General features: G+C 36.0%; 1 protein-coding gene across 1 annotated transcript; it reads right to left on the bottom strand.

Moving 5' to 3' along the window:
- Nucleotides 1-6,959: 6,959 nt before the first annotated feature.
- On the bottom strand, nt 6,960-23,296 carry Nhlrc3 (NHL repeat containing 3). The gene is made up of 7 exons (XM_010639172.2): nt 22,949-23,296; nt 21,356-21,508; nt 20,911-21,058; nt 18,522-18,722; nt 15,302-15,393; nt 12,653-12,765; nt 6,960-11,980 (listed from the first exon to the last, which is right to left on the bottom strand). Exons 1-7 carry the CDS (start codon nt 23,030-23,032, stop codon nt 11,728-11,730), a joined length of 1,044 nt encoding a protein of 347 aa, XP_010637474.1. The 5' UTR covers nt 23,033-23,296; the 3' UTR covers nt 6,960-11,727.
- Between the last annotated feature and the right edge of the window lie 456 nt (nt 23,297-23,752).

Raw genomic sequence — 23,752 nt, 5'->3', positions numbered from 1 at the left:
AACGAAGGTTTACTGCTTCTCCCCACCCATTAAGTTTTCTGTTTAAACTGTTTAGTCACATCTATATTGCTTTTCCTAACACATATCTTACTAGTCAAATTCGGATCCTTAGTAACTCCTATCCCTGCTATCTCTGAGACGCAAACCAACCATGCCTAGAGAAAGTAAGGGAAATGAGAACACCTGACACATTCAATATGTTTTTTTATTATTTATTAATGCATTTATTTATTTTACTTGGATTTGAACCCAGCGCCTTTGTACTAAGTGATATCTTCAACCCTTTTTACTTTAAGACAGGGTCTCACTAAGTCACTACCTTGCCCAGGATGGGCTCGAGTTCCGCAGTCCTTCTGTGTCAGTTCCCAGGGTTCTGGGGTTACAGGCATGAGCCACCATGCTAGTTTCAATATTCTTGCACTATGTCTTCTGTTGGCAAGCTATCCATTGATTTTTGTGCATGCTCCGTGTAATAACTATCCAAACATTCTTTATTTCCTCTTACCCCCTCTTAGCCTTGGTTTCTAGGTCAAGGTTTTTGAGCAAGTGTTCTCTCGCCTACCATTCCTCCATCTAAAGTTTCTGCTTTTAGATGATATTTCACATTCTTCAATTTTGTTTTACTTTTAATCAAATTTACTGAGGTTTCTTTTACATTTAATGAAACACACCTATATTAAGTGTACAGCTTGATGAAAAAATGCATATATTCCACTTCCAAAAATTTTTTTCATTATATGAAAAGTTATGTGATATTAGTCAGTTAATCTGCAACATTCATCATGACTTTAGACAGTGATCTATTTTGTCACTATAGATTAATTTTGCTTTTTCTAGAGTTTTATATAAATGAAATCATTCAGTTTGTACTCTTTAATTTCTGTCTTGGGCCCAGCACCATATGTGTAAGATTTATCTATATTCTTGGATGTGAAAGCTTTGTAAATAAAGCTTTGCTTGAACACGGGTATATTTTTTGTACTGAAGTTTCCTTTGCCTGATAATAGCTGACTTATGATTACAATTTGCAGTGGTGTACTGTTTTCACACTGTCACTCTTTAACTATCATGTTCTTATATATAAATTTCATACTTTGTATACTGCACATAGTTTTTTTTCTTTTTTAAATTCACTTTGCATTTTTTTCCAGTACTGGAGATTAAATCAAGAGCCATCACGCTGAGCTACATCCCTAGCCCTTTATTATCTTATTTTAAGACAGAATCTAACTGAGTCATTTCATTGCCCAGGCTGGGCTCAAACTTGTTATCCTTCTGCCTCAGCCTCTCAGAGTACTGGGATTAAGAGTGCACACCACCATCCCTGGTTACTATGACTAAATGTTAACTGAGATGCTTATATCATTTACATCATTGCAAATTTAATATGACTAGCTATGTCTGCTATTATTTTGTATTTATCCTATTTAATTTTTGTTCCTTTTCCCAGCTTCTTTTGGCATTGACTATTTGCATAGGTTTTTACCTTACTGTATTAACTTATTATCTGTACCTTTTTGTTTCACTTTTTGTTGTCTGCCTTAGAATTCACAATACTCTTATTCAAGTTTTCAAAGTCTATTTTTGAATGACATTCAACTTTTTGTGTTCTTATAACGGTTATGTTTGCATTTTCTGCATTTCATCTATTTTTTAATACTTTTTATTTATGTATGTTATATAAATAAACACATCAATTAGTGGGAAGCAGATATTCAACTTTACAAGAACGTTTTTTAAAAAGAAAACTTATCTTTGATATTTAGTCACACATTGATCATTTTGGGCCCTTTTTATTCCTTTGTGCATATCTGCGTTTCCAACGGTACCATTTTCTTTGACCTAAAGATCTATCTATAATATTTCTTGTTACAGAATTGATGGGAATGAATAGTTTCAACAATTTCTTCCTTGCCAGGTACGGTGGCACATGCTTAAAATCCCAGCACTTGGGAAGCTGAGGCAGGCGGATCACTGTGAGTTCAAGGCCAGGCTGGGATAATGAGTTCAGGGTTAGCCTGACCTACATAGTGAGACGGTGTCTCAAAAACAAAACAAAACGCCCCAAAAATTCCTTCCTTGAAAATTTATTTGCTTTTGTTTTTGAAAGAAATATTTACTGGGTGTAGAATTCTAGATTGACTGTTTTCTTTTAGCAATTTAAAGACTTACTATTTATGATTTATAATTTTTTCATGTTAATTTCTACATGTCTTATTAAGTCATCTTATGTATATTCCACATAATATATAATGAAATTATGTTTCCATTTTCCCAAAATTTCCTCTTGAGCCCTTACCAGCAGAACAATTAATATTCAGAGTTTTTACTGGAAATCTGTTTATGCTGATATGATATATAGATAATACAGGTTTTTACTACTGTTCTCATTTCCTTTTGAGCTCCCTTGAAGGTCTTTACTTCAACCAACAATGTGTTTAAGGCAACCTAGGCTTTTTCTTCCTTATGTTCTTTGAAATTGTTCCAGCTTTTATGTATTATATAATCCAAATCTAGTTCCACCTTTCAGTGTATGTTACAGCAGAACTCCACATCTAGGCACCAAATCTCCATTAGTTTCCCATGGCTGTTGTAACAGATTACCACAGATTTAGCAGAAAGATTTATTCTTTCACAATACTGACGGCCGTAAGCTTGAAATCAGTTATCACTGAGCCAAAACCACGATCCAGGCAGGTCCACATTCACCCTCCCTGAAATCCAAAGCAGAATTCATACCTCACCTTTTCAGCTTCTTGTGGCTGATGACATTCTTTGCCTTGTGAGGACATTCCTCACCTAACCTCTGCTTTCATGATTTCACTGACTTCTCTGTTGTGTATCAGATCTCCTGCCTCCCCCATCAAAAAATACCTGATTGCCTTAGCTCTCTGAGAATCCAGGATAGTCTCATCCCAAGAAACCTGTCTTTTCAGCCATATGAAGTAGCAATCCCAGGTTTCAGAAATAGAGGATTTGGATATCACGGGGGAGGGAGGAATAATTCAGACTACAACAAACTGTGTGTTTCTTTTCTTCAAGAAAAAGACAAGGAATTTTGTATATATCTAAATGACAAGGAAGTGAGAGTGGTCTGAGAGTCAAAGCTTCACAAAGAAAAATAAAATACAAATCAGAAGACAACACTGAAAGTCACCATATGAGAGCCTGGATAGTTCAATCAAACCCAGGAGTCTGAAAACAAGAAATGCATGCAGAAGTGGAAAAGGAATAAAATAGTGACAAATAAGGTAAGGGAAAGGGAAAAAAGAAAAGATTTATGTTCCCAGAAAATAGGCAAGGGTCAATATAGGCTAGCTTGAAATGGAATCCAAATAGAGAAAGCCTTTGGCCTGAGATGCTTAACCTGCTTAACAATATACTGAACTATCCAAATACAGGAAAGTGAATAGAGAAAGTAAGCTATGTTGCAAGGTAATGAGTGTCACTCATGTGGTCGATACTTGACAAGTATTTATTGACCATCTACTATGTGCTACTGTGGTACTGACACATGCAAAATCACATCATCCCTGACAAAGTTTATGTTTCAGTTAAGGAGACGGGTAATACAGGAGCAAAAAATAAGTGAGCAGTATTAGAGGATTCTAAGAGCCATGACAAAAAAAGACAACAGGGTGCAAGAGAATACAGAATGGCAAGAGTGGAGACTTAATTTAGAACAAAAGCTCAGGACACACCTTGAGATAAACTTGATTTTAAAGGTTTTTCAACCAAGACCTGTCATGTAAAGGTACTGAATGTAATTGTACTGTATACCTAAAATGTATCAATGAACTCAATAAAAGAAAAAAAATTAAAGTTTTCTCAAGGCTGTGCCTTAAAGGATTATTCCCCAGCCCACAATTCTATTGGGAGGTGGTAGAACCTTTAAGTAGAGCTAATGGGAAGAAATTAGGCCACTGGCGTGCCTTCAAAGGGGACTGTGGGATACCAGTCTTTCTCTTCACTTTGCCTCCTGGCTTCCACAAGGTGAGCAGCTTGCTATAGCAAGCAATGGGATCAAGCAACTATGGGGCTGAGATTTCTGAAACCATGAGCCAAATAAACCTTCCCATTTTTTAGGTTGATTATCTTAGGGTTTTTGTGATGCTCATGGTTGCAGAAGTTTGTCTATGGTCATGTGGCCTTATTCCTTTGGGCCTGTGGTAGTACAGTATATCCTGGCAGAAGCTGCACACCTCAGGGCAGCCAGGAAGCAGAGAGTGGAAGTGGAGGTCCAATATCCTTCTCAAGGAGACACAATGGCCAGACTTCCTTCCACCAAACCATACCTCTTAAAGATCCCATCACCAAATAGTAGTGCAACAGGCTGAGAACAAGCCTTTAAAACACGGGGTAGACAAGACCAAATGCTAGCACTGAGTATCACACATCTTTGATGTTGTGTCTGGGCACATCACAGAATATATGGATTGAGCCAAATAAAGATCAGGGTAAGGGGGTTCCAGGTAGACACAGGAGCAGCTGGGTAAATAATGGCACCATTCTAGTATTTTGAGATGAAGAGAAAATCAAACATCTACTCTGGACATGTTACCTTTGAAATAACTATTAAATGTCCAAGTGGAAATGTCAAAGAGGTAACTGTCTATCCAAGTCCAGAGCACAGAAGAGTACTCTGAACCACAAATTTTAATTTCAAAGTCATTAGCATTTGGGTGATAATTAATTTTATTGGACTGGATGTGGTGGGAAGAGCAGGTAGAGAGCAAGAACAACCACTGAGCCCAGAGCCACTCCAGCAGTTAGAAGTCAGAAAAAGCAAAGCAGCCAAAAACAGGCAATGAGAATCAGTGAGGTATATGAAAGTCCAGAGAAATGTGGAACCCTGAAGATCATGCGAAACGTTTCAAGATATAATTTGAAAAAAACAAGAGATTAACTTTATAGTCAGTTTTGTATTTCCCAGTGAAAATCTGTTATGTTTACAATTAACATGGATATATACTAATTAGGAGGTGCTAGAATGCAGGGGCTTTTAGAAAGAAGATGGAAAGGGGCAAAGAGGAGTAGTACTAAGGAAAGAAGCCCAAATCCATTTACGTAGGAGGGTTGTAACCTAAAAGGGTAATTTCAGCCTCATTTATTCTACTGACTGTAAAAAAATTATTTTAAAGTACACAGGATACTTTTAAAATAATTTTTCCCATAATTCTGTCATCCAACAGTATCATTAATATTGTTCTTATTTTTTCTGGAATTTGATATAATGCATAGACCATTATTAGCTCAACATGGAAACTCTAGAGATCAAATGCCTGGTTTTAAATGATCATTTACTGGTCTGCGTCCTTAACCTTTGACTGTCTCTAGTTCAGTTGCCTAAGGTGTAATATGAGAATAATAGCAAGACCTACTCCCAGGATTTCTGTAATAGTTAAATAAGGTAATTCACAGCATGCTTAGAAGAGTACTTGATTTGGAGAGAATATTATATATGCCATTATTTAGTTGTAAACACATAACCATAATGAACTTCTCAGTCTTGCTTTCCTAAGTCTTTCCCATTTCATGTTACAACCTAATCAACTCCCTCTCACACTCATCATTTTTAAAGGCCACATAAACAAATTATGCTTCACTCATGTTGTAAAACTGTGTATTCTAAATTTCTATTTAATTGACAAACCTCACAGTTCTAGATATTCTGTAACATAATCATACATTTGTGCACCATATGTGTGCCCTAAGACAGAAGCACATTGGAAGAGTGGTTGCACAGATTTGAAGCCAGACTGCCTGGGGTTTGAGTTCCTTCTTGGCAGTTTACCAGGGCAGCAAGGTTTATGCTTGTTGTGGCAGGTTCCTCATATGTATAAGGTTAGGTAAGAAATGCCACTTACCTCAAAGGCCGTGAGGACTGAGTTAATAGATTGTAAGTGCAGAGAGCAGTACTTGCCAAGGAGTAAGTATTCAGTAACTGTCAACCATTAGTTTATTTTGAAACATTTCTCAGTTTACCGTCTTGTACAAGTATAATTCATTATTAGATCAAAAGTTATACTCATTAGGATGACCACTATAACAAAAGCCCAGAAAATAACCAGTGTTGGTAAGGAAGAACCTTGTGCGCTGCTGGTGAGACTGTAAAATGGTGCAGCTGCTGTGCAGAAGAGTATGGAGTTTCCATCAAGCACTTAAAAATAGAATCACCATATGACCCAGCAATCCCACTGGGTATATATCCTAAAGAACTGAAAGCAGGATCTCAAGGAAATATTTGCACATCCATATTTATTGAAGCACTAGTCACAACAGCCAAGAGGAAGCACACCAAATGTTTCCACTGACAGATGAAATGGATTAAAAATGTGTTGACACATAATGAAATATTATTCAGCCTTTAAACATAAGGAAATCCTGCCACATTACCACACAAAGCTTGAGGGCCTTATACTGAGTGAGATAAGTCAGTCATAAAAGGACGAGTACTGAATAATTCCAGTTATATGAGCTATCCATGGTGGTCAGTCATGGAAATGAAAAGTGGAATGTTGGTGGTTGGGAACGGGAAGGAAGAGCATGGGAAGCTGTCTGATAAGCAGAGTATTTACTTCTGTTAGACAATGTGTGCAATTAGTGGTGAGTACACCAAACATGAATACTTATTTCTTTTTTAAAATTAATTTTAGCTGGGGATTTAGCTCAGTGGTTTGGTGGCCTGCCTTGCAAGCGCAAGGACCCAAGTTCAATCCCTGGTACCAAAAAAAAAGAAAAAAAAAATTAATTTTATCGGTACATTTAAGGTATACAATGTAATTACATTCATCGTTAGAAATTTACATAACTTACACATTTACATAATCTGTCTTGGTTCTTATTTTTCCCCATTCCCCTGCCCTTGCTTCAACTCCTCCACTCCTCCCTATATACAAAGACTTTGTTTCCATTTTTTCTTTTTCTTGTGTTAATTCCATTCCCATCTTATTTATTGCTGGTTTAGATTTTATCCTTTTTTTTTGCATCATCCTTGATTCTTCATCACATAAAGATTCATATTATACTACATTTTTGAAGATGTGCTGTTTTGTTTCACCATAAAAATACATGCAATATAAATAGGAAAAACAATGCTCTTTAAAGAATTGATCTATTTGCTTTTATCAGGTAAGAATCATATATCTACATTTTCCTTTCTCCCCCACAACTACTCAGAAGTAACAACGCTTAATTACTATATTATTAGTCCAGGTTTGGAATATACTATTCCTCCCTCAATACAATTTCTGGCATTATTCTATCTTAATTCTAAATAATTTAGTATAAGGAAATTCTTAATTCCTTTTGGAAATCAGTAGAGTAATATGTACATACATAGACTTCTACTGCCCTCTTTGTTTCAACAGAAATACTTTAAGGAAGATATTTTAACCAAGGAAAATTTTTTTCAGTTTTAAAACAAAGAAAAATTGTTAAAACTCATTATGCTGTACTAATATGGTGTATAAATCAATACCAAAAGCAATTTTATGAAGTTAATTATTCTTCATAAGCCCTATTAGATTAAAAGAACAAACAAAATTTCCCAAATTTAAATATTGTACTAATTAATGAAATACTAACAAGACCATTAAAATAAGTATATCCCCTTCCACTACTGTCATTTATCATTCAACATTGTTTTGAATGGTATACCTAACATTTTTTTAAATTTAAAAACAGTAATACTGAAAGACAGACATTTACATATTCCTTTAAACTGTGAAGAAAAATGTTAATAAAAATTTAAGTTTAGCAACTGACAATTTGTATGTAATATTAAGATTTTTTTGTAACAAATTATAGTTGTAATGGTTAAGAACTAAATTAAACAATGCTACTAAAATTTTCTTTCCTGGGAATAAAATAGTAAAGCAAATTGAGATGTTTATGATATTAACTTGAGAAACATGCACATTAATCTAGCCTATTAAAGACTGCATTCAAAGGACAGTATACCTAGAGACATGCTTGTTTCAGGAATTAGAAGCAGAATTAACAGTATTTTTTGATTTTTTGCAGTAGAAGAAATAAAAGTTTTTTAAAATGCTCTTTTTATTGCTCAAATTCTATTCACCTCTTGTATACAAAGGAAGTATCTACATGTTATGAAGCACATAGAAGAGTTACTCCATAAATGCCGATTATAGAACTGATTTGGCCTTAACCCATTTTTCCTATGTGTAAAACAATCAGCAACTACAAGGTAAAATTGCTTTTAAAAAATAATATTAAGAAAAAGAATGATTTTCTAATATAAATATATTTTCCACTGTAAGAAAATTACAAAATCATATAATCATTTCCACTGTACAAAACTCACATAATCATTTTTGCTTCAAATGAGTTACTCAACTTTGGCTGTTAGTTTGAATTATTGAAAACATTTTTCTTAATGGAAATAAATCCAATTAAGCAGTAAAAATTTCCAAAAACCCTTGGAAAATGTGTCACCTATAAACCAACTTGCTAAAGATGTAAACAAGCTGAAGAAAAAGAGAAAAAAGTCCAAGCATGTTTAACACAGATTTAATTTTAAAAATTAAAAATATAAAGGAGGTCAACATTTGCTCACATTTATTTCAAGAAATTCTTATCACAAGCAAAACTCTACTGCCCCCTTTTGTCTCAAGAATGTAACACAACAGAAGTGCCAGAACAGGGTATCTTCCAGGAAGCACTAAAAGATAAAGGTGTGAGGTTGTGTTCCGGAAATTACTAGAGCAGAGGACACTTGCTTACTATTTGTTGTCTCAAATTTTTGTTCACTGACTGTAAAAATGTTCTATTTATTGCTGAAAATGCATTGCAGAAAACAGAGAAAGTCAAAGTCATAAATTTATAACTTTTTATGATTCTAGTTTAGTGAGCCTAAGAAGTAGAAATCTAAAAATTCTCAGTTTTAATGTTGGCCAAACAACCTATCCTGCTTGAAAATGCACGAATGTTTAAAACCAGCAAAAATAAAATAATTCAGGAATTTGTTGTCTTAGCCTCACAGCCATAGTTATTGAAGCAGTCTTTTGTTAAGTGATCTAAAAAACAAATTATGGATTCTCTTTGCTTAGCTTTAAATTGCATCCAAGTTTTCTCTAACAATTCCACTTTAAGTAGTCAATCTTATAGTTGAGGCTTCTTTTTTTATAGGAAAGATACATATAGCCTTGGTTTTCTGATACCTATTGCCTTGGAATTTCCCTTTCTATCCCAGGAATAAACCTAGAAAGTAGAGAGATAAAGAGGTTCTACTTCTATTTTAGGAATGCAATTAGCTAGTTATTTCTGTCAGTTGTACCTATTGACCATCTCAAATGAAACCATACTATTTATGTCTTCCAACAACAACAACCAATATTTATGCACATCAGCTTATGATTTTGAGTATGGAGACAAGGATATTCTCTTTGTCCCAACCTATGATCACACAATTGCTGAAATTCTTCAGAGGAAAAAAGAAGCTATAAATTGCTTTGTGACAGTAAAAGAAATCTTTAACTGGACTGCCAGGTGATAATGACCTTTTATTCCACAATTTCAATATGTACTTTTAATGAAAAATATATTTCTCATTCATTAACCAATTCATCCAAAGGAGAAAAGTAAAACACTGTAATTGCAAGTATGTGCACAATCACTTTTTTTTTTGGCACTGGGGATTGAACTCTGGACCTTGTGCTTGTGAGGCAGGCACTGGCATCACTGAGCTAAATCCCTGGCCCCACTCACAATCACTTTTTATGAGACATACAAGAACATTTCAGCAAGTTCTATAAAAATCTGATATAAAAGTTAAACAAAACAATTTAGAAATGATAAAATCAGTTTACCTAACCTACATTCCTTCAAAGACACATTTGCATGTCTTGTTGTGGTTTGCAAACCAAATATAAAGCCTCAAATTACTCTTTGAAATCCCATATCATATTAGCTAAACTGCATAAAGGTTCATCGGGATACATTTTGAAAAAAGCCATGAACACAAAAGCAAGACAAAACCTAGTGCTTGGTATCGTGTACATAGCATATTTAGAAGGATTGGTTAATAAATGCTTGGAGCATACCTACAAACTTCAAGGCACATTTGCACCAGCTGCACCTATGATGCCCACAGCATTCATGCAGAAGGAAAGACAACAATGTTCCCACATTACTCAAGAGAAAACTAAGGAAACTTGTTGAAGATCTTGGAGTCCAATCACTTGCGCAACACATTTATCAATGGACTCAGGATTCAGAATAGGGCCTATTATTGCTATTGATTTACCTCCCCAACTACTCTATGACATGATCCAAAGCATCAAAACAAGGTTGAATTCTTTCATTCTGGAAAACAGAACCCCTCCCCCTGCCCCAGTGAGAATGGGTAACTTGCAAAGCATTCACAGTAAAACACTAGGATAAAGAGGGTAGCTGAATGAAGAGAGGCTAAGAACTATCTGAAAGATTTTAATTTGGCAAAGTTCTACCAAAACCTAGAATAAAACTAGAACAAAGTGAAAAATCATTCTAATTAGGAAGCCAATATTCAAACCAACTGAAGTGGGAGCAGAAATAAAAAGGTAGGAAATTTCTCATCTTCATAACTCAAAGTGTTTGGCACATCTCCATATAAATAACTCTGAAATTTCTTTGAGGTAGACAAATGTTAGGAATGAATTTATTTCATACTTTAATAAGAATAGAAGAGGGGCTCCATTTCTAAGACTAACTTTAAAAAGTTTTACTTATTTTTAAAACTCCTTCCAGTAAAGTGCTTAGATGTCAGCCATCTTATTGCATACTCAAAGGCTGACATGAAGATCTGATAGCTAAGGAACCAATGTCAAGTTGGACTTCAATAAAAAAGGCCTGAATGCATATCAAAGTTCACAGCAAGTTTATAACTTCCTAGAACTTCTCTACTAAGACCATACTGTTCCTCTTAAGACTTTAAGCCCAAACTCAAGCTGACTGTAGTCTCCATGAATCTCTCAGTCAGATCTGGTGCTTTTCCTTCAAAATCCCATCAACCGTATGTGTTGCTGTCACTGCTCACTGCTGCCTGAGTCTCCCCTCTGGACTGTAAGCTATTCAGGGTCTTCAGGAGAGTGAGCTTCACTTTGTAGCTTCAGTACCTACCACTCCACAAGCACTCAGAGGACTCAATGTCCCATCTTTGTCACAATCTCAGAAGCAGCTCATATTATGTATGTTCAACAAACTGGAGCTTTATAGTTAGTTCTTCACATGAAATTCAATGAATTATCGCAGTACTCATTTTTATCCCTATTGTTTACCCAGGAAGAGTTAATAGTTCTTCACATGAAATTCAATGAATTATCGCAGTACTCATTTTTATCCCTATTGTTTACCCAGGAAGAGTTAATAGTTCTTCACATGAAATTCAATGAATTATCGCAGTACTCATTTTTATCCCTATTGTTTACCCAAGAAGAGTTAATCCACTTCGGTAAGTAACTAGGTTACCATCTTGGGTCCTCTCTGACCCCATTTTAAAAATTAATTTCTTTCATTTAAACATCTTTACACACTTAGTACATAAAACTAAGTCCCACAAAAAGTGACATATCATGATCTATTGATGGATCTTTTTGTTACCAGATCAGATAAAATTAAAATTTTGTGCTTGAACCCCACTTTTCAACGATTAACAAATCTGAGAATTTGAACTGACACATGAAGTATCTCCAGGAAAACAAAATAAAACAATACCAAAAAAACCCACTATGTACTGAATGCAGGAACATGGCTATGAAAAGGGACAAATTTTTGTACTTGTTTGGCCCCAATTTCTGCTACGTAGATTGCTCCAGTCTTTCTGTCAACTTCTAGGAGATGTGGCAGAACCTGATCTGGTAGCTGGATGGTGCTGACCACAGAGCAGTCACCAATGCTTCCCACCGGGGGTGCTGCCACAACCAACAGCCTGCTAAGATTCAGCTGCGCCATGATCAAGTACTTCTCATCAGGAGTAAATCTAAGAGGAAAAACAGTTGACAGAACAAGTTTATCATAAACGCTTACTTTCTCAACATTTTCGTTCCCTATAGTGATGAACCACAGTAGGCACCTATCTGAATGATTAAGGAGAATTTAAATTCCATCTAATTCTGTTGAGGGAAGTAAGAGATCTGTGATGGTGGAGACAAAGATTAACTTAAATGAAAAATAAAAATTATCAGTATGACAGTTTTAAACAAAATAAAAGAACTCTAAACTACAGACTCAAACTATTATTTTCCTTCTTTAAAAATTTTCCCTTTGTTTAAAAGTTTACCAAAGGCCTAGCATATCTTTATTATCTCTGATACTGGGTTTCCACAGAGACCTGGGAGTTTAACTGCTTTCAGTTTATCTGGCATTCAAAAATCCAAGATATCAAAATTTTTCTGTATGCTTGTTTCAGTACATTTCCTTCTGCTTCGTGTGTGTGTATGTGTGTGTGTGTGTGTGTGTGTGTGTGTGTGTGTTGATACTGAGAATTGAATCTAAGGCCCTGCAGATGGTAGGCAAGCACTGTAACACTGAGCTATATTCTCAGACTCTGCTTAAAATTTACAATGAATATCTTAAACTTTCACCTGGCTAATCAGAGGAAGTAACATAAATCAACTAAAATAAGCATTTCAAAATAAAAAGAAATAATTACCTGACTGAAGAAGGTCCTTCGTCTATGAAACAGTTATTCCATGCTCCTAGCCACTCTCCAGTGATTTTATTGAATACTTGGATTCTTTTATTCCCTCTGTCAGCAACCCACACCTGAGAAACCAAAAGCATACAGGAAAAGATTCACTACATGAGAAGGAAAAATAAATTCTTACTTTTATTAGTTTCAAATATAGTACTTCAGTACTTACAAGACCCCAAAGAACATATAAGAAAAAACTGAAGGTTAAATGACTTGTCTGAACTGTACTTACAAGTGACAGGGCCACAATCTAATGGCTATCTGTCTTAATGCTCTGTGTCCTATGTTAGACAAGTGATTAACCAAAACAACTAAAAAAACCTGAGTAGTCCACAGTAATGCAGAGGATTAATAGACAGTAAAAAGCAATAGTGAGCCTTCTTCATTCCTCTAACAAGGCTCACATTCACTGAAAGCCACCAACCTGTCGGAAACAAGACAGAAAAACAAAAGCAGCCTTGCTCTTTAGGAACTCAGCAAGGGAGGTATTTATTTACTCTTGTATCACTAAACATATGCTATGTCTAAAGTGCTGAACCACTAAATAAGACAGGCTAGATTTGAGTAACACATAAAGTATGATAACAGGTTTTATTTGACCTTATGCTGTAATGAGTTAAGAAACTGTCTTTGAAATAGTTTTCGATGAAATGTAGCTAGAGCTAGAAAAGTAGAAAAACTGAAATGGAAGAGAAAGGCAAAAGCCTGCTGATCTCTACCATCCCTCTTTAAGCTCTTTGGAGTTCTTGGGTTTGTGGATTACAGGTAATCATGACTCTATCAGTGTATGTGAATTTGGTAGCCACTGACTTCCTTTCCAAACAGAAACAAATAACGACTCATTATACCATTTCATAGTCTCTGATGCCTAAGTAAATAATTTTCAAGGCCTTTTCCTAATCTATGATTCTTAGGAAAGATGAGTTTCCTTAAATATTTTGTGTCTCAGATAAATGATCAAAGAAGAAATAAAGTTTGCACTCTAGAACTGAATACTATATAGCAGTGATGGTAAACCTTTTAGTGTTCAATGATACAAACAGCCTGCTGTAGCATGCTTACTATAGGTTCACCACCTCAGCTATGAATTGTCAGCAATGTCTTCTCTACTTAATATTCAACAAATTTTGATCATAGGAAATCCTACTTAAAAAACAAGTCTTTACAAGGAATGAATTTTCATACAGCACTGTGGTGATAATTAAACAAATTAAATCATTTCAAATGTTCACAATAGAATTGCTGTTAGAAAAAGCACAAGCATATAAATCCTAACACTCATTCTGTATGACTCAGTAATGCCAGAATACTCTTAGAAGTGATCTACAAGGCCCCTTAGGACACTGCTAAGCATGGAAAATTTGCCTGGGTCTAGGTTTCTCATGCTCTGAAATTTGGAGTTTTTCTTCGTCGACAAGGGAAATAATTAACCAAGTTCAGGAGGCTAATGTGTAAAAACAGAACTCTAACTTTCCAGTGCTCAATTTATATAGAAAGTTCATCTGGTCTGTTAATTTCTCATGGTAGACAGGAATATTTAATGATCAAAACATTTATACTTTGTTATCAATGAAAAATGTCATTAGAAGGTTACTTGATGCTACAAAACCAGAAGTGGAAATAGATCGTCTAATGTCATAAAGGCAAGCAGCCTGATGTATCTATTGCGAATTGAGATGTTTTGTCATTTAAAAAGTACATATGACTACTATGTGCCAGGCAGTAAGATATGAAGCAACAGGCTCAGTGCGAGTCCTTATATAGCCTACAATCTATTAGAAGAAACAATTAAATGATCATAATATACATGATAATTACCATAATGGAGAATTATAGGCCACTATCAGAAAATGAGAACTTAATATAAAATGTTTTGAAGGAAATTTAGTTGTGTGTAGGTAATCCCAAAGTGGTATTTTGATTTAGAAGGTGAATAAAAGCCAAAAAGGTGGTAGTAAAAAGGGACTGAAAAGAGAGAATTAGATTGAAATTTGTTGGTTAAAGCTGTTTCCAGGAGTGTAGCTGGCGAGACAAGTTTGCCTACATGGCTCTCTTTTTTTTTTAAGGTTTCAAGATTAACCTCTAGTTCAAGCCCAGCCTGGGCAACTGAGCAAGTGCAAGTCTGTCTCAAAGAAGGGCGCGGGGGAGGGAATGTGGGTATAGCTCAGTGCAAATGCCCTGGATTCAATCTCCAATATTGAAAAAAAAGATTAATCTCTCCCACCCTTTTCGGATCAACACATTCTCTTCTCACAAATTGAAAACACTGAAACACTTAAGTTTTTTCCTAGCATGAGGGCAATACTTCTTTTCAAATAATTTTGTTTGGATCCATTCTTTGTTCTCTCATCTACTTTGCTCACTACTAAACAGTTGAGGAATCACCGCAGTATAGGAGCCAAACAATTAAAGAGAGTATGTGTGCACACCCAGCCCCGGAGGAATCGCTCAAACCTACATACTAACCAACACACACCCACACACACATGAATATGACAATGATCCATGCAAACATGCCCAGAGACACAGATCTAGACACACATGAACACACACACACACACACACACACGCAATACAATGTCCCACCCAATGAAACTGTATTTTTACCCGTCCAGCTGAATCGAGTGTAACACTGTGAGGTATATTGAATTTAGCAGGTCCTGTCCCATTTTCTCCATGTAGCCAAAGAATCATGAAATCTACCAGCAATAAATATATATGGTCAGTGCAATATATAAAATATCTTATACATTTGTATGTCACATTTTTCAAATTGTAAAAAAACTAATTATGTCTTCACTGACTTAATTATATGTTCTTGGCTTCATGTACCCATATTCCCATTTGCCTAATTGTTACACTGCTTCAGTTAACTTATTTCTTTAATTATCTGCCCTTGAATTTGTTTTTGATTGCTTCAAGATCATTATTTAGGATTTATATCATCCTCTTTCTTAAGTTGGCTCCTCTTCCCAACTTACTGGTTATTTGGTATTATCATTGCACTGTGCTAAAAAATTCACATTATGCTTTTATAGTGTGTCTCTCTAACTCTAACCACTCGAGTTTTGAACCATGGTCCTCCAAAATATTTGCCAATGTCCTAACCACTTGCACCTGCAGATGACAATAAATTAGGGATCTTGAGATGAGATCATCATGAATTTAGAGTAGCCTCTAAATCCCCGAAAGGGAAAGGAAGATTAGATTTGAGACGTAAAGACCTGGAGAAGGGGCTCAGTGAAGAAGGAGGCAAAGGTGAGAGTTACCTGCCCCAAGGCAAGACATACCTGAGGCTACAAGAGGCAAGGAAGAACTCTACTCCAGTGCTGTTAGCAGGATCCTTACCTATCTTATAAATTTCAGACTTCTGGATTCTAAAAATGGCTACAATAAACTTCTGTTGTGTAAAAACACTCTGCAGCAATTTTTAATAGTGGCCATAGGAACTAATATATTTATATCCTATCTGTTTTCTAAATTTGGTTTGTTTTTTTCTTTCATAGAATGTTTTAGATTCTTGCTTTCCTCTGTGCTACCTCCCTTCAACTGTTACTGATCTATTCACTACTAAGTGATAAAACTACATAGCCTCCAAATAATACAACTCACTAGAAATACAGAGTCCGCCAAAAAAATGTATAAACACTTCAGGAAAAGGAAAATAGTATGATATTTCTTCAACAGATGGTGTTACTCTCACATGGGGGATCCTAGAGGCTGTCATGTATCGCAGAAAACCTACTACACTGCCGGCCCTTAGATAGGAAATTGAAGATGCATGTGTAGCATTCTCAATGGATACTTTAACCAAGGTTACCAAGCAGTGATTTGCCATACTAATAAATGTCTGTAAGCTAGAGCACTTTTTGTAATTATAGAAGTCAGTGGTTAACTTGTATTAATCTCATGATGTTTCAATAAATTTAGTATTAAAATATTTACACAATTTTATAGAAAAACCACATTTTCTTTATCCAGATTCCAACTGATGGGCAGATGGGCTGTTTCCAAGTTTTACCTATTACAAACTGTGCCTCTATAAACATGGGTGTGCATAAATCACTGTGATATGATTCTTTTAATTCTTTTGGAAAGATACCCAACAGAGGGATGGGTGGGTCAAATGGAACCTCTAATCCTAGTTCTTTGAGGTATCTCCATATTGATTTCCACAGTGGTTGCACCAGTCTGCACTCCCACCAACAATGGAGAAGGGTTCCTTTCTCCCCACAACCGCACTAACATTTGTTATTGTGTGATTTCTTGATAGCAGCCGTTCTTTGTGGGGTGAGGTGGAATCTCAGTGTTGTTTTCATCTGCATCTCTCGAATGACCAGTGATGTGGAACATTTTTTCATATATTTACTTGTTGCTTTTATTTCTTTGTCTGAGAAATGTCTGTTCATTTTAGATGCCCATTTTAGAATTGGGTCTTTATATTTGGGGGGGCTGGTTGTTTTGAGTTCTTTATAAAATGGAATACTGCTCAGCCATAAAAATGAGAAAGTATATTCATTCATATGTAAATGGGTACATTTTGATGATATAATACTAAGTGAAATAAATAAGTCACACATTTGCAAATACCAAATAGTTTCTCTAGTGTGAAAAACTAAAATAGGTCAAGATCCTAACGGGACAATTAGCAAAGAGGAAGAAAAGGACCAAAGGTGTAGGGACAGTGAGAAGGATAGGGAAAGGGGAATAAGGGAAAAGGAAAATAATATGAGAAAATGTAAAAATGGAATTAAAGTGTTTGAAGGTGGGGAGGGGAGGAGGGGGTGAAGGGAGGGTGGGGACAAGGGGAAAAAATGAGAACCAAGACCTGGCATGTAAAGGTACAAGATCCCAGTAATGAATGTAACTGTACTGTCTACCTAGAATGTACCAATAAATTAAAAAACAAACAAACAAACAAATATTTACACAAATTTTTCTTCTCTTGAAGTGTGTATACATTTTTGGAAGACCATGTATATCCTAATACTGTTTCTTGTAAAACCCCTCTTTTTAGAAAATAACTTTTCTACTAAAAACCTCCAAGAGACTCTATAGGCCAGTGGTGGGAAACCTATGGCACACATGGTGTAGCAGGCACCAGCATTGCTATAGGCATAATAGTTTCTAAAATCTTCAGATAGGCTTTCACAGACATCTCAAATCTTATTTTCCACTGTTCGGAAAGTACATTTTCAGCCACAGTCCTGCTAATGATTACCTGTAGACTTTGTAAGATGAAGCCTGCTGGAATGCTCTGTCCATCCCCCTCCCTCCATCCACCAAAACCAATTTAGTTCAAGGAGTACTTCATGAAATCAAACTCACCCTACTTCTCCAGTCAATTTAGTTTCTCCTTCTTATAATCTCTATTTTATTTTCAAAATGATTACCATAGATTGCATTTAATTGTCTCATCCATAACAGACCTACCTCTATTGCTATAACATAATGAGGACAGAGAACAGGGTCCTATTGAAAATATGTCTGGCTTATCAGCCTGTAGAATATCTGACTCTGGGAATCTAGACTCCTAACTTCTCCACTCTTAATTAGATAGGCACTTATCTCAAACTGACTATAAATTCTCAAACTCTCTCCAGTTCCTTATGGAGGAAACTCCCAGGCATTGGTGAAGTGTAAGCCATGACAGCAAAATCATTCATTATTGCCACTCCCATCCAACTATCTTCCAGTTTTCTCCTAGTGTTTTAGTCCTTTATGCACAATTCGCATATAACACAGTTACCATATTATACCATGTATGAAACAAATTAAATCTAATTTATAAAATAATATTTTTATAATATAAAATTTAGTCATGTACCTTGGGACAGTTTAATCAATCTGTTATTCAATCCTCCATCTCCATCCACAATATAAATATCTCCTGTGTCCTCTACATATAATTCTGCTGGATTATCAAATTGCAGGGGACTCAAACCGGTGCCTTTTTTGCCTGCAGTACCCAAGACTTGAACAAGATCACCAAAGGAATTGTATTTCTTAACAGTATGACCATAGGATCCTGTAAAAATAGACATTCACATCTCAGAAATAAAACCACTATATAACATTTAGCTTTCAAATAAGCGGAGGACAAGAATTAAACAGTGAGAAAGGGTTAATAAGTTCAGATAATTTACTGTTATAACTGACAAGAAACAGAACATCTTCATGTTACAGCCAAATTTGTTTATGAATTGAAACCTGAGTTACTCTAAAATAAGACTCTAAATTGAAAAAATAAACAAAAAAACTGACGCATACAGAAAGTTCATGGTTAACAATTTTTTGTGCAACATTTTTTTAAATCTCATGACCTTGAAAAAACACTGCTTGCAGAAGGACATCAAGAAGCAACTGTAAAAGGAACAACTTACATTCAAAGCTATTTTTTCAATCATTTATATACAGATCTTAAATTTTAAATCAACAAAAAACTCCATAATAAAACTTTTTAAAAAAATACTGTATTTTCTTCTGGTGGAAACAAATCAAAAATTGAAATCATTAACTTTTCTCTCCTAAGAGAAAAACAGTCTTTGAATTAAAATGATCTCATAAGTAAAAGAATAAAGTAGAACACTAATAAAGGAAAATTATAAAGTAGCAGAAATTAACTTGAAGGCATATAACTGATAGGTATGCAAAAGACTAACTGAATACAAGGAGCTTACCAGAAATAAACTAAATCAGTTCACATTACAAGTCTATTTTGAAGAATACATGTATTATTATATTTAATTTGGACATTTAAGCTTAAGTTTATAGCAATAATAAGAAAAAAAAACAGTATTATCAGAGAAAGGAAATCTTAAATTATTTGAAGAATTGATGAATAATGAATATTAGACAATAATCTTTTTCAAGAAAATGATTGATCTGCAGCTATCTTTTCATTAGAGTAATCTATTCCTTTTAAAAATGGAGGAAAAAAAAAAAAAGTAATCTCAACCAGATCTGTTGGTGGGAAAATAAGCTCTAATGGAAAAAATGAGATTGGTTATGTTCTTTTTACTTCTGGGAATCAGGGAAGTCTTATAAAAAAGAAAAACATGAACAGAATGAATTAAAGCACAAGCCAGACTTTTAGCAGTGAATTTTGGGGAAAAAAAGTAAAGTCAAATCTCATTATAGTGCTACAATAAACTGTGATATTCTACATTTTTTGTTTTAGCTAGATTTATACCATCTAAAATACATCTTAAAATAAATGGTTTATCCATTATTTTAGGCCCAGAAATTTTTTGAGTTCTGAGAAGATGGGTGATGTGGCAGTGGAACGGCATATAAAAACTTAGACCCCCGTTAATTTATTTTTAAAAAACTATCTGAATTAGCCAGATATCTGGGGAAACACTTTATCTTCAAACTCAAGAACATAACTAGGGTAAAGATCACTAGAAATACTATATTTAAGATCCTATGCCTTCCTATGTTCTTAAGGGAACACCAACCCTTCTCTGGCATTGCTTTGTTAGCTCACCAGCACAAATGAACTAACTTTCTAGGCAAAGTTCCTCTATACTTGTCATTTCAATTGTGCTTCTCTTTCCTTCCTTCTTTCCTTCTTTCCTTCCTTCCTTTCTTTCTTTTTGTGTGCGCGCGTGTGTGTGTGTGTGTGTGTGTGGTACCGGAGATTGAACTCAAGACCTTGTGCTTGCAAGGCAGGCGACAGAACCACTGAGCTAAATTCCTGGACCTGTGCTTACTTTTTTTTTTTCAATATTGTTTATGAAAAATATTTGCTGGTGAGAAGGATTCAGATTTGCTTTGTCAGTGGAATTCCAAAACCATGAGCACCAGTTTCTTTGTACGCTATACAACAAAGCAATTATAGCTTCTTAGCACAACCTCTTTTGAAAGAATGCTAATAAAGAAAATGAGCTGAGTCTATTAATTCTCTTTAAAAGATTGCCATTTAATTTGGCACTGCTGAAGAGGAATAGACAGTCTGAGAAGAGTAAATGTTGGTTGTTAAAGAGGAAAGTTCCCTTATCAAGTTTAGAAGAAAGATCACAATGATTATAGCCTCCTTGTTGAGTATCTTGACTCTGCAGGATACAATAGAAGATTCTGGGAAACAAGTAATTTTGTGATTATTAAAGAAATTACAATTAGGTTTGGCAACTCTGATTCTAAAATGTACAAGCAAGAACATGGGCAAGATGTGATTTCTAGTAAGGTAAGTTAGCATATACAGCTACACGTACCACTTCCTACATCTGTGATCCAGACGGACTGTTCATATGGTGTGCTGGCTGCAAACATACCATGAGGTGTGTCAACTGTGTAATTCCAGGCTCGCAGGAAATATCCATCCTCTGTGAATACTAATACTTTTGGGATGTTATCCCCTCTCTGAAGGTATACAAAAATAATTGCTTAGATAGGATCAGTTTTAAGGAATGGTAATCTTCATTTTTTTCAGAGGGAAACAAAATTGAAAAGTTAATTGAGAAATCTAGTAATGTCTGAAAAACCAACTTCAAATCCTAGTAATAAATACAGCATATCACATTCAAAATCAAAATATTTACTTGAAACCCATTCCAAAGTCTCATAAGTAGCACAACAGAAATATAGTTACTCAGTCCAGTAAAACAGAAAGTCTGTAATTTCCTTTGTGCTCATTTTTTAAATTCCCATTTTACTTACTTGAGCTACGTAAACCAATCCATTGAGAGAGTCAACTGCAACACAAAATGTCGCTCCAGTGAAGTATTCTGAATAATTAGGCCAACCCAAATCCAGCCGGTAAAGAAGTTTCTCCGATCTCCAGGAAACTTGAAAGGCAAAGTTCCTTAAGACCTTAAGTAAAACCAGAAGATTAAAATTCAGTTTGTGCTTTAGATAAGATAATGGGGTTGGGGTGCGTTTGTAGTTTGCTGGACTGAAATGATTCCTAAGAAATGGGCTTACATATATTTATTTGCCATTTGTACTTCTTCAACTAAGTATATATTCATTTCAGATGTCCATTTCTAGGCTGGGTCTTTAACTTAGGAGAATCTGATTTTTTTTTTTTTTTAGTTCTTTATATATTCTAGATATTAGACCTTTGAGGAACAGCTGGCAAAAATTTTTAAATATATGAAAAAATGTTCAACATCACTGGTTATTCAAGTGATGCAGATTAAAACAACACTAAGATTCCATCTCACTTCAGAAAGAATGGCTATTATCAAGAAATCAACCAATAACAAATGGTAGCAGGGCTGTAGTGCAAAAGGAACACTTTTCCACTGTTGGTGGGAGTGTAGATTGTGAAACCACTGTGGAAATCTGTGGAGATTCCTCAGAAAACTAAAACTATAGGTTCCTTTTGACATAGCTATTCCCCTTCTTGGTATCTTCCTGAAAGAACTAAAAGCATAACACCACAGTGATATGCACACACCCTCGTTTACAGCAGCACAGTGTGCAATAGCTAAATCTTGAAAATAGCCCAAGTGACTATCACCTGAAGAATGGATAAAGACGTAACTTTTTATACAATGGAATACTACTCAGCCACAAAGAAGGATACACTTTGGACATTTCTAAATAAATGGATAAACCCTGAGATCATATTCTTAAGTGAAATGAATCTGACACACATGTAAATATTATTTCTCTTCTGTGAGAAATTAAAAACATAAGGATCAAAATGTATAACAGATACTGTGAAATATCTCAAATGCTCAAATGGGAAGGGGAACTAGGAAGGGGGAGGGGGAAAGGAAGGAAGAACAAAGAAAAAAACGAGAAAAGGAAAAAATGCAAACAAAGCTTTCGTAAATAAGGAAGAGAAAAGGGGCTGAAGGGAAGCGAGGGAAATGAGAGAAAATAAGAATCAAGATATATCATGTACCAGTACAAATTCCCTATGATGAACGTGATCATTACGTATACCTAAGATGTACCAATAAACTTAATTTTAAAAATCTGAAAGTGAAAATAAATAGCTTCTGATAAAGAATAAATAAAAGAAATGCGCTTACAAGTCTACAGATCAAAAAGACCACAATATGGTCTGCAATTATTACGCAGGAAGAGTTGCTGAATAAGAGAAAATACCATCCACAGTGACACTTTTTTAACACTAATAAACCAAGGAACTCCTCAGAGGCCCGGCCTCAGGTGCAGGTTTTGAGACTAGCTACTGCGGGAGGGAGCCAGGGCCACCAGCCAGCACACCAAGACCCCGGCGCCGCATGCGACAGTGCCGTCCTTACCACCCGACAGTGACTTCCTCACTGAAAGACTCACCCCAGAGCCACAAAAACGCGCGTGCAAAACTAGACTTGCAAGAAAAAAGCCAGCGCCGGCTGCGCAGACCCAGAATCTGGCCATGATCAGAGGGAAGCAACGGAAGAATCCACAGGTCACTGGGGACAGCCAGGCGGCCTCAGGTACGAGTGGTCTGTCGAAGCCCCTATTTCCAGTCCCTGTTGCCAGGAGGCGCGGACACTGAGAACGGAAAGGAGCACAGACCAGGCCCAAAGAAAACCCGAGAAACCCGAGTTCCGGGTTTCGTGGGGGCCTTCCCGGGTCCCCGCCCCAATGTCAGCATGTCAGGGGCCGACGAGCTGACCCAGTGACCACCCTTTCCGCACCCCTAGGGGTGGTCCTTGCGCAGATTCTCGTGGCCACCAAAATAGGGGTGCCTGCAGATATGCCTTACCCATTTGCCCTTCATTCTTTAAATTTCATGTTGAAAATTCAAAGTATAGCCCTAAATCCGGACAAACAAGATGTAATTGACAGTAACAAAACGACTTACAAGCTCCCATAAAGTTGTAAATCAGATTCAATTTGGAAACATCCAGGCATCCGCTCTAGATGCCTATGTTCCCACATCAAGACCCCTCCGCGGGCTTTCAGGAAACTGGGCCCAAACTGGCGGCCCAGAGTTGAGCTTCCTTGAGCGCGACGGGCTTTATTGATAGACCCCTAGAGCCGGTGGGGGTTGTAGGGGGTAACCCGGCAGGGCGGCAGGCGCGGCAGGCGCTGAGGTCCTCGCGAGTCCCCCTTCGCCAGGCCGTGTCCCCCTTCGCCCGACTCCGGGTGCTT

Source organism: Fukomys damarensis, unplaced genomic scaffold, assembly GCF_012274545.1.
Source record: "Fukomys damarensis isolate Sample0158 unplaced genomic scaffold, DMR_v1.0_HiC HiC_scaffold_38, whole genome shotgun sequence".
NCBI classification, from domain to species: domain Eukaryota; kingdom Metazoa; phylum Chordata; class Mammalia; order Rodentia; family Bathyergidae; genus Fukomys; species Fukomys damarensis.
Note: the sequence above shows the minus strand (reverse complement) of the source record. Positions and strands in the feature narration are given on the sequence as shown.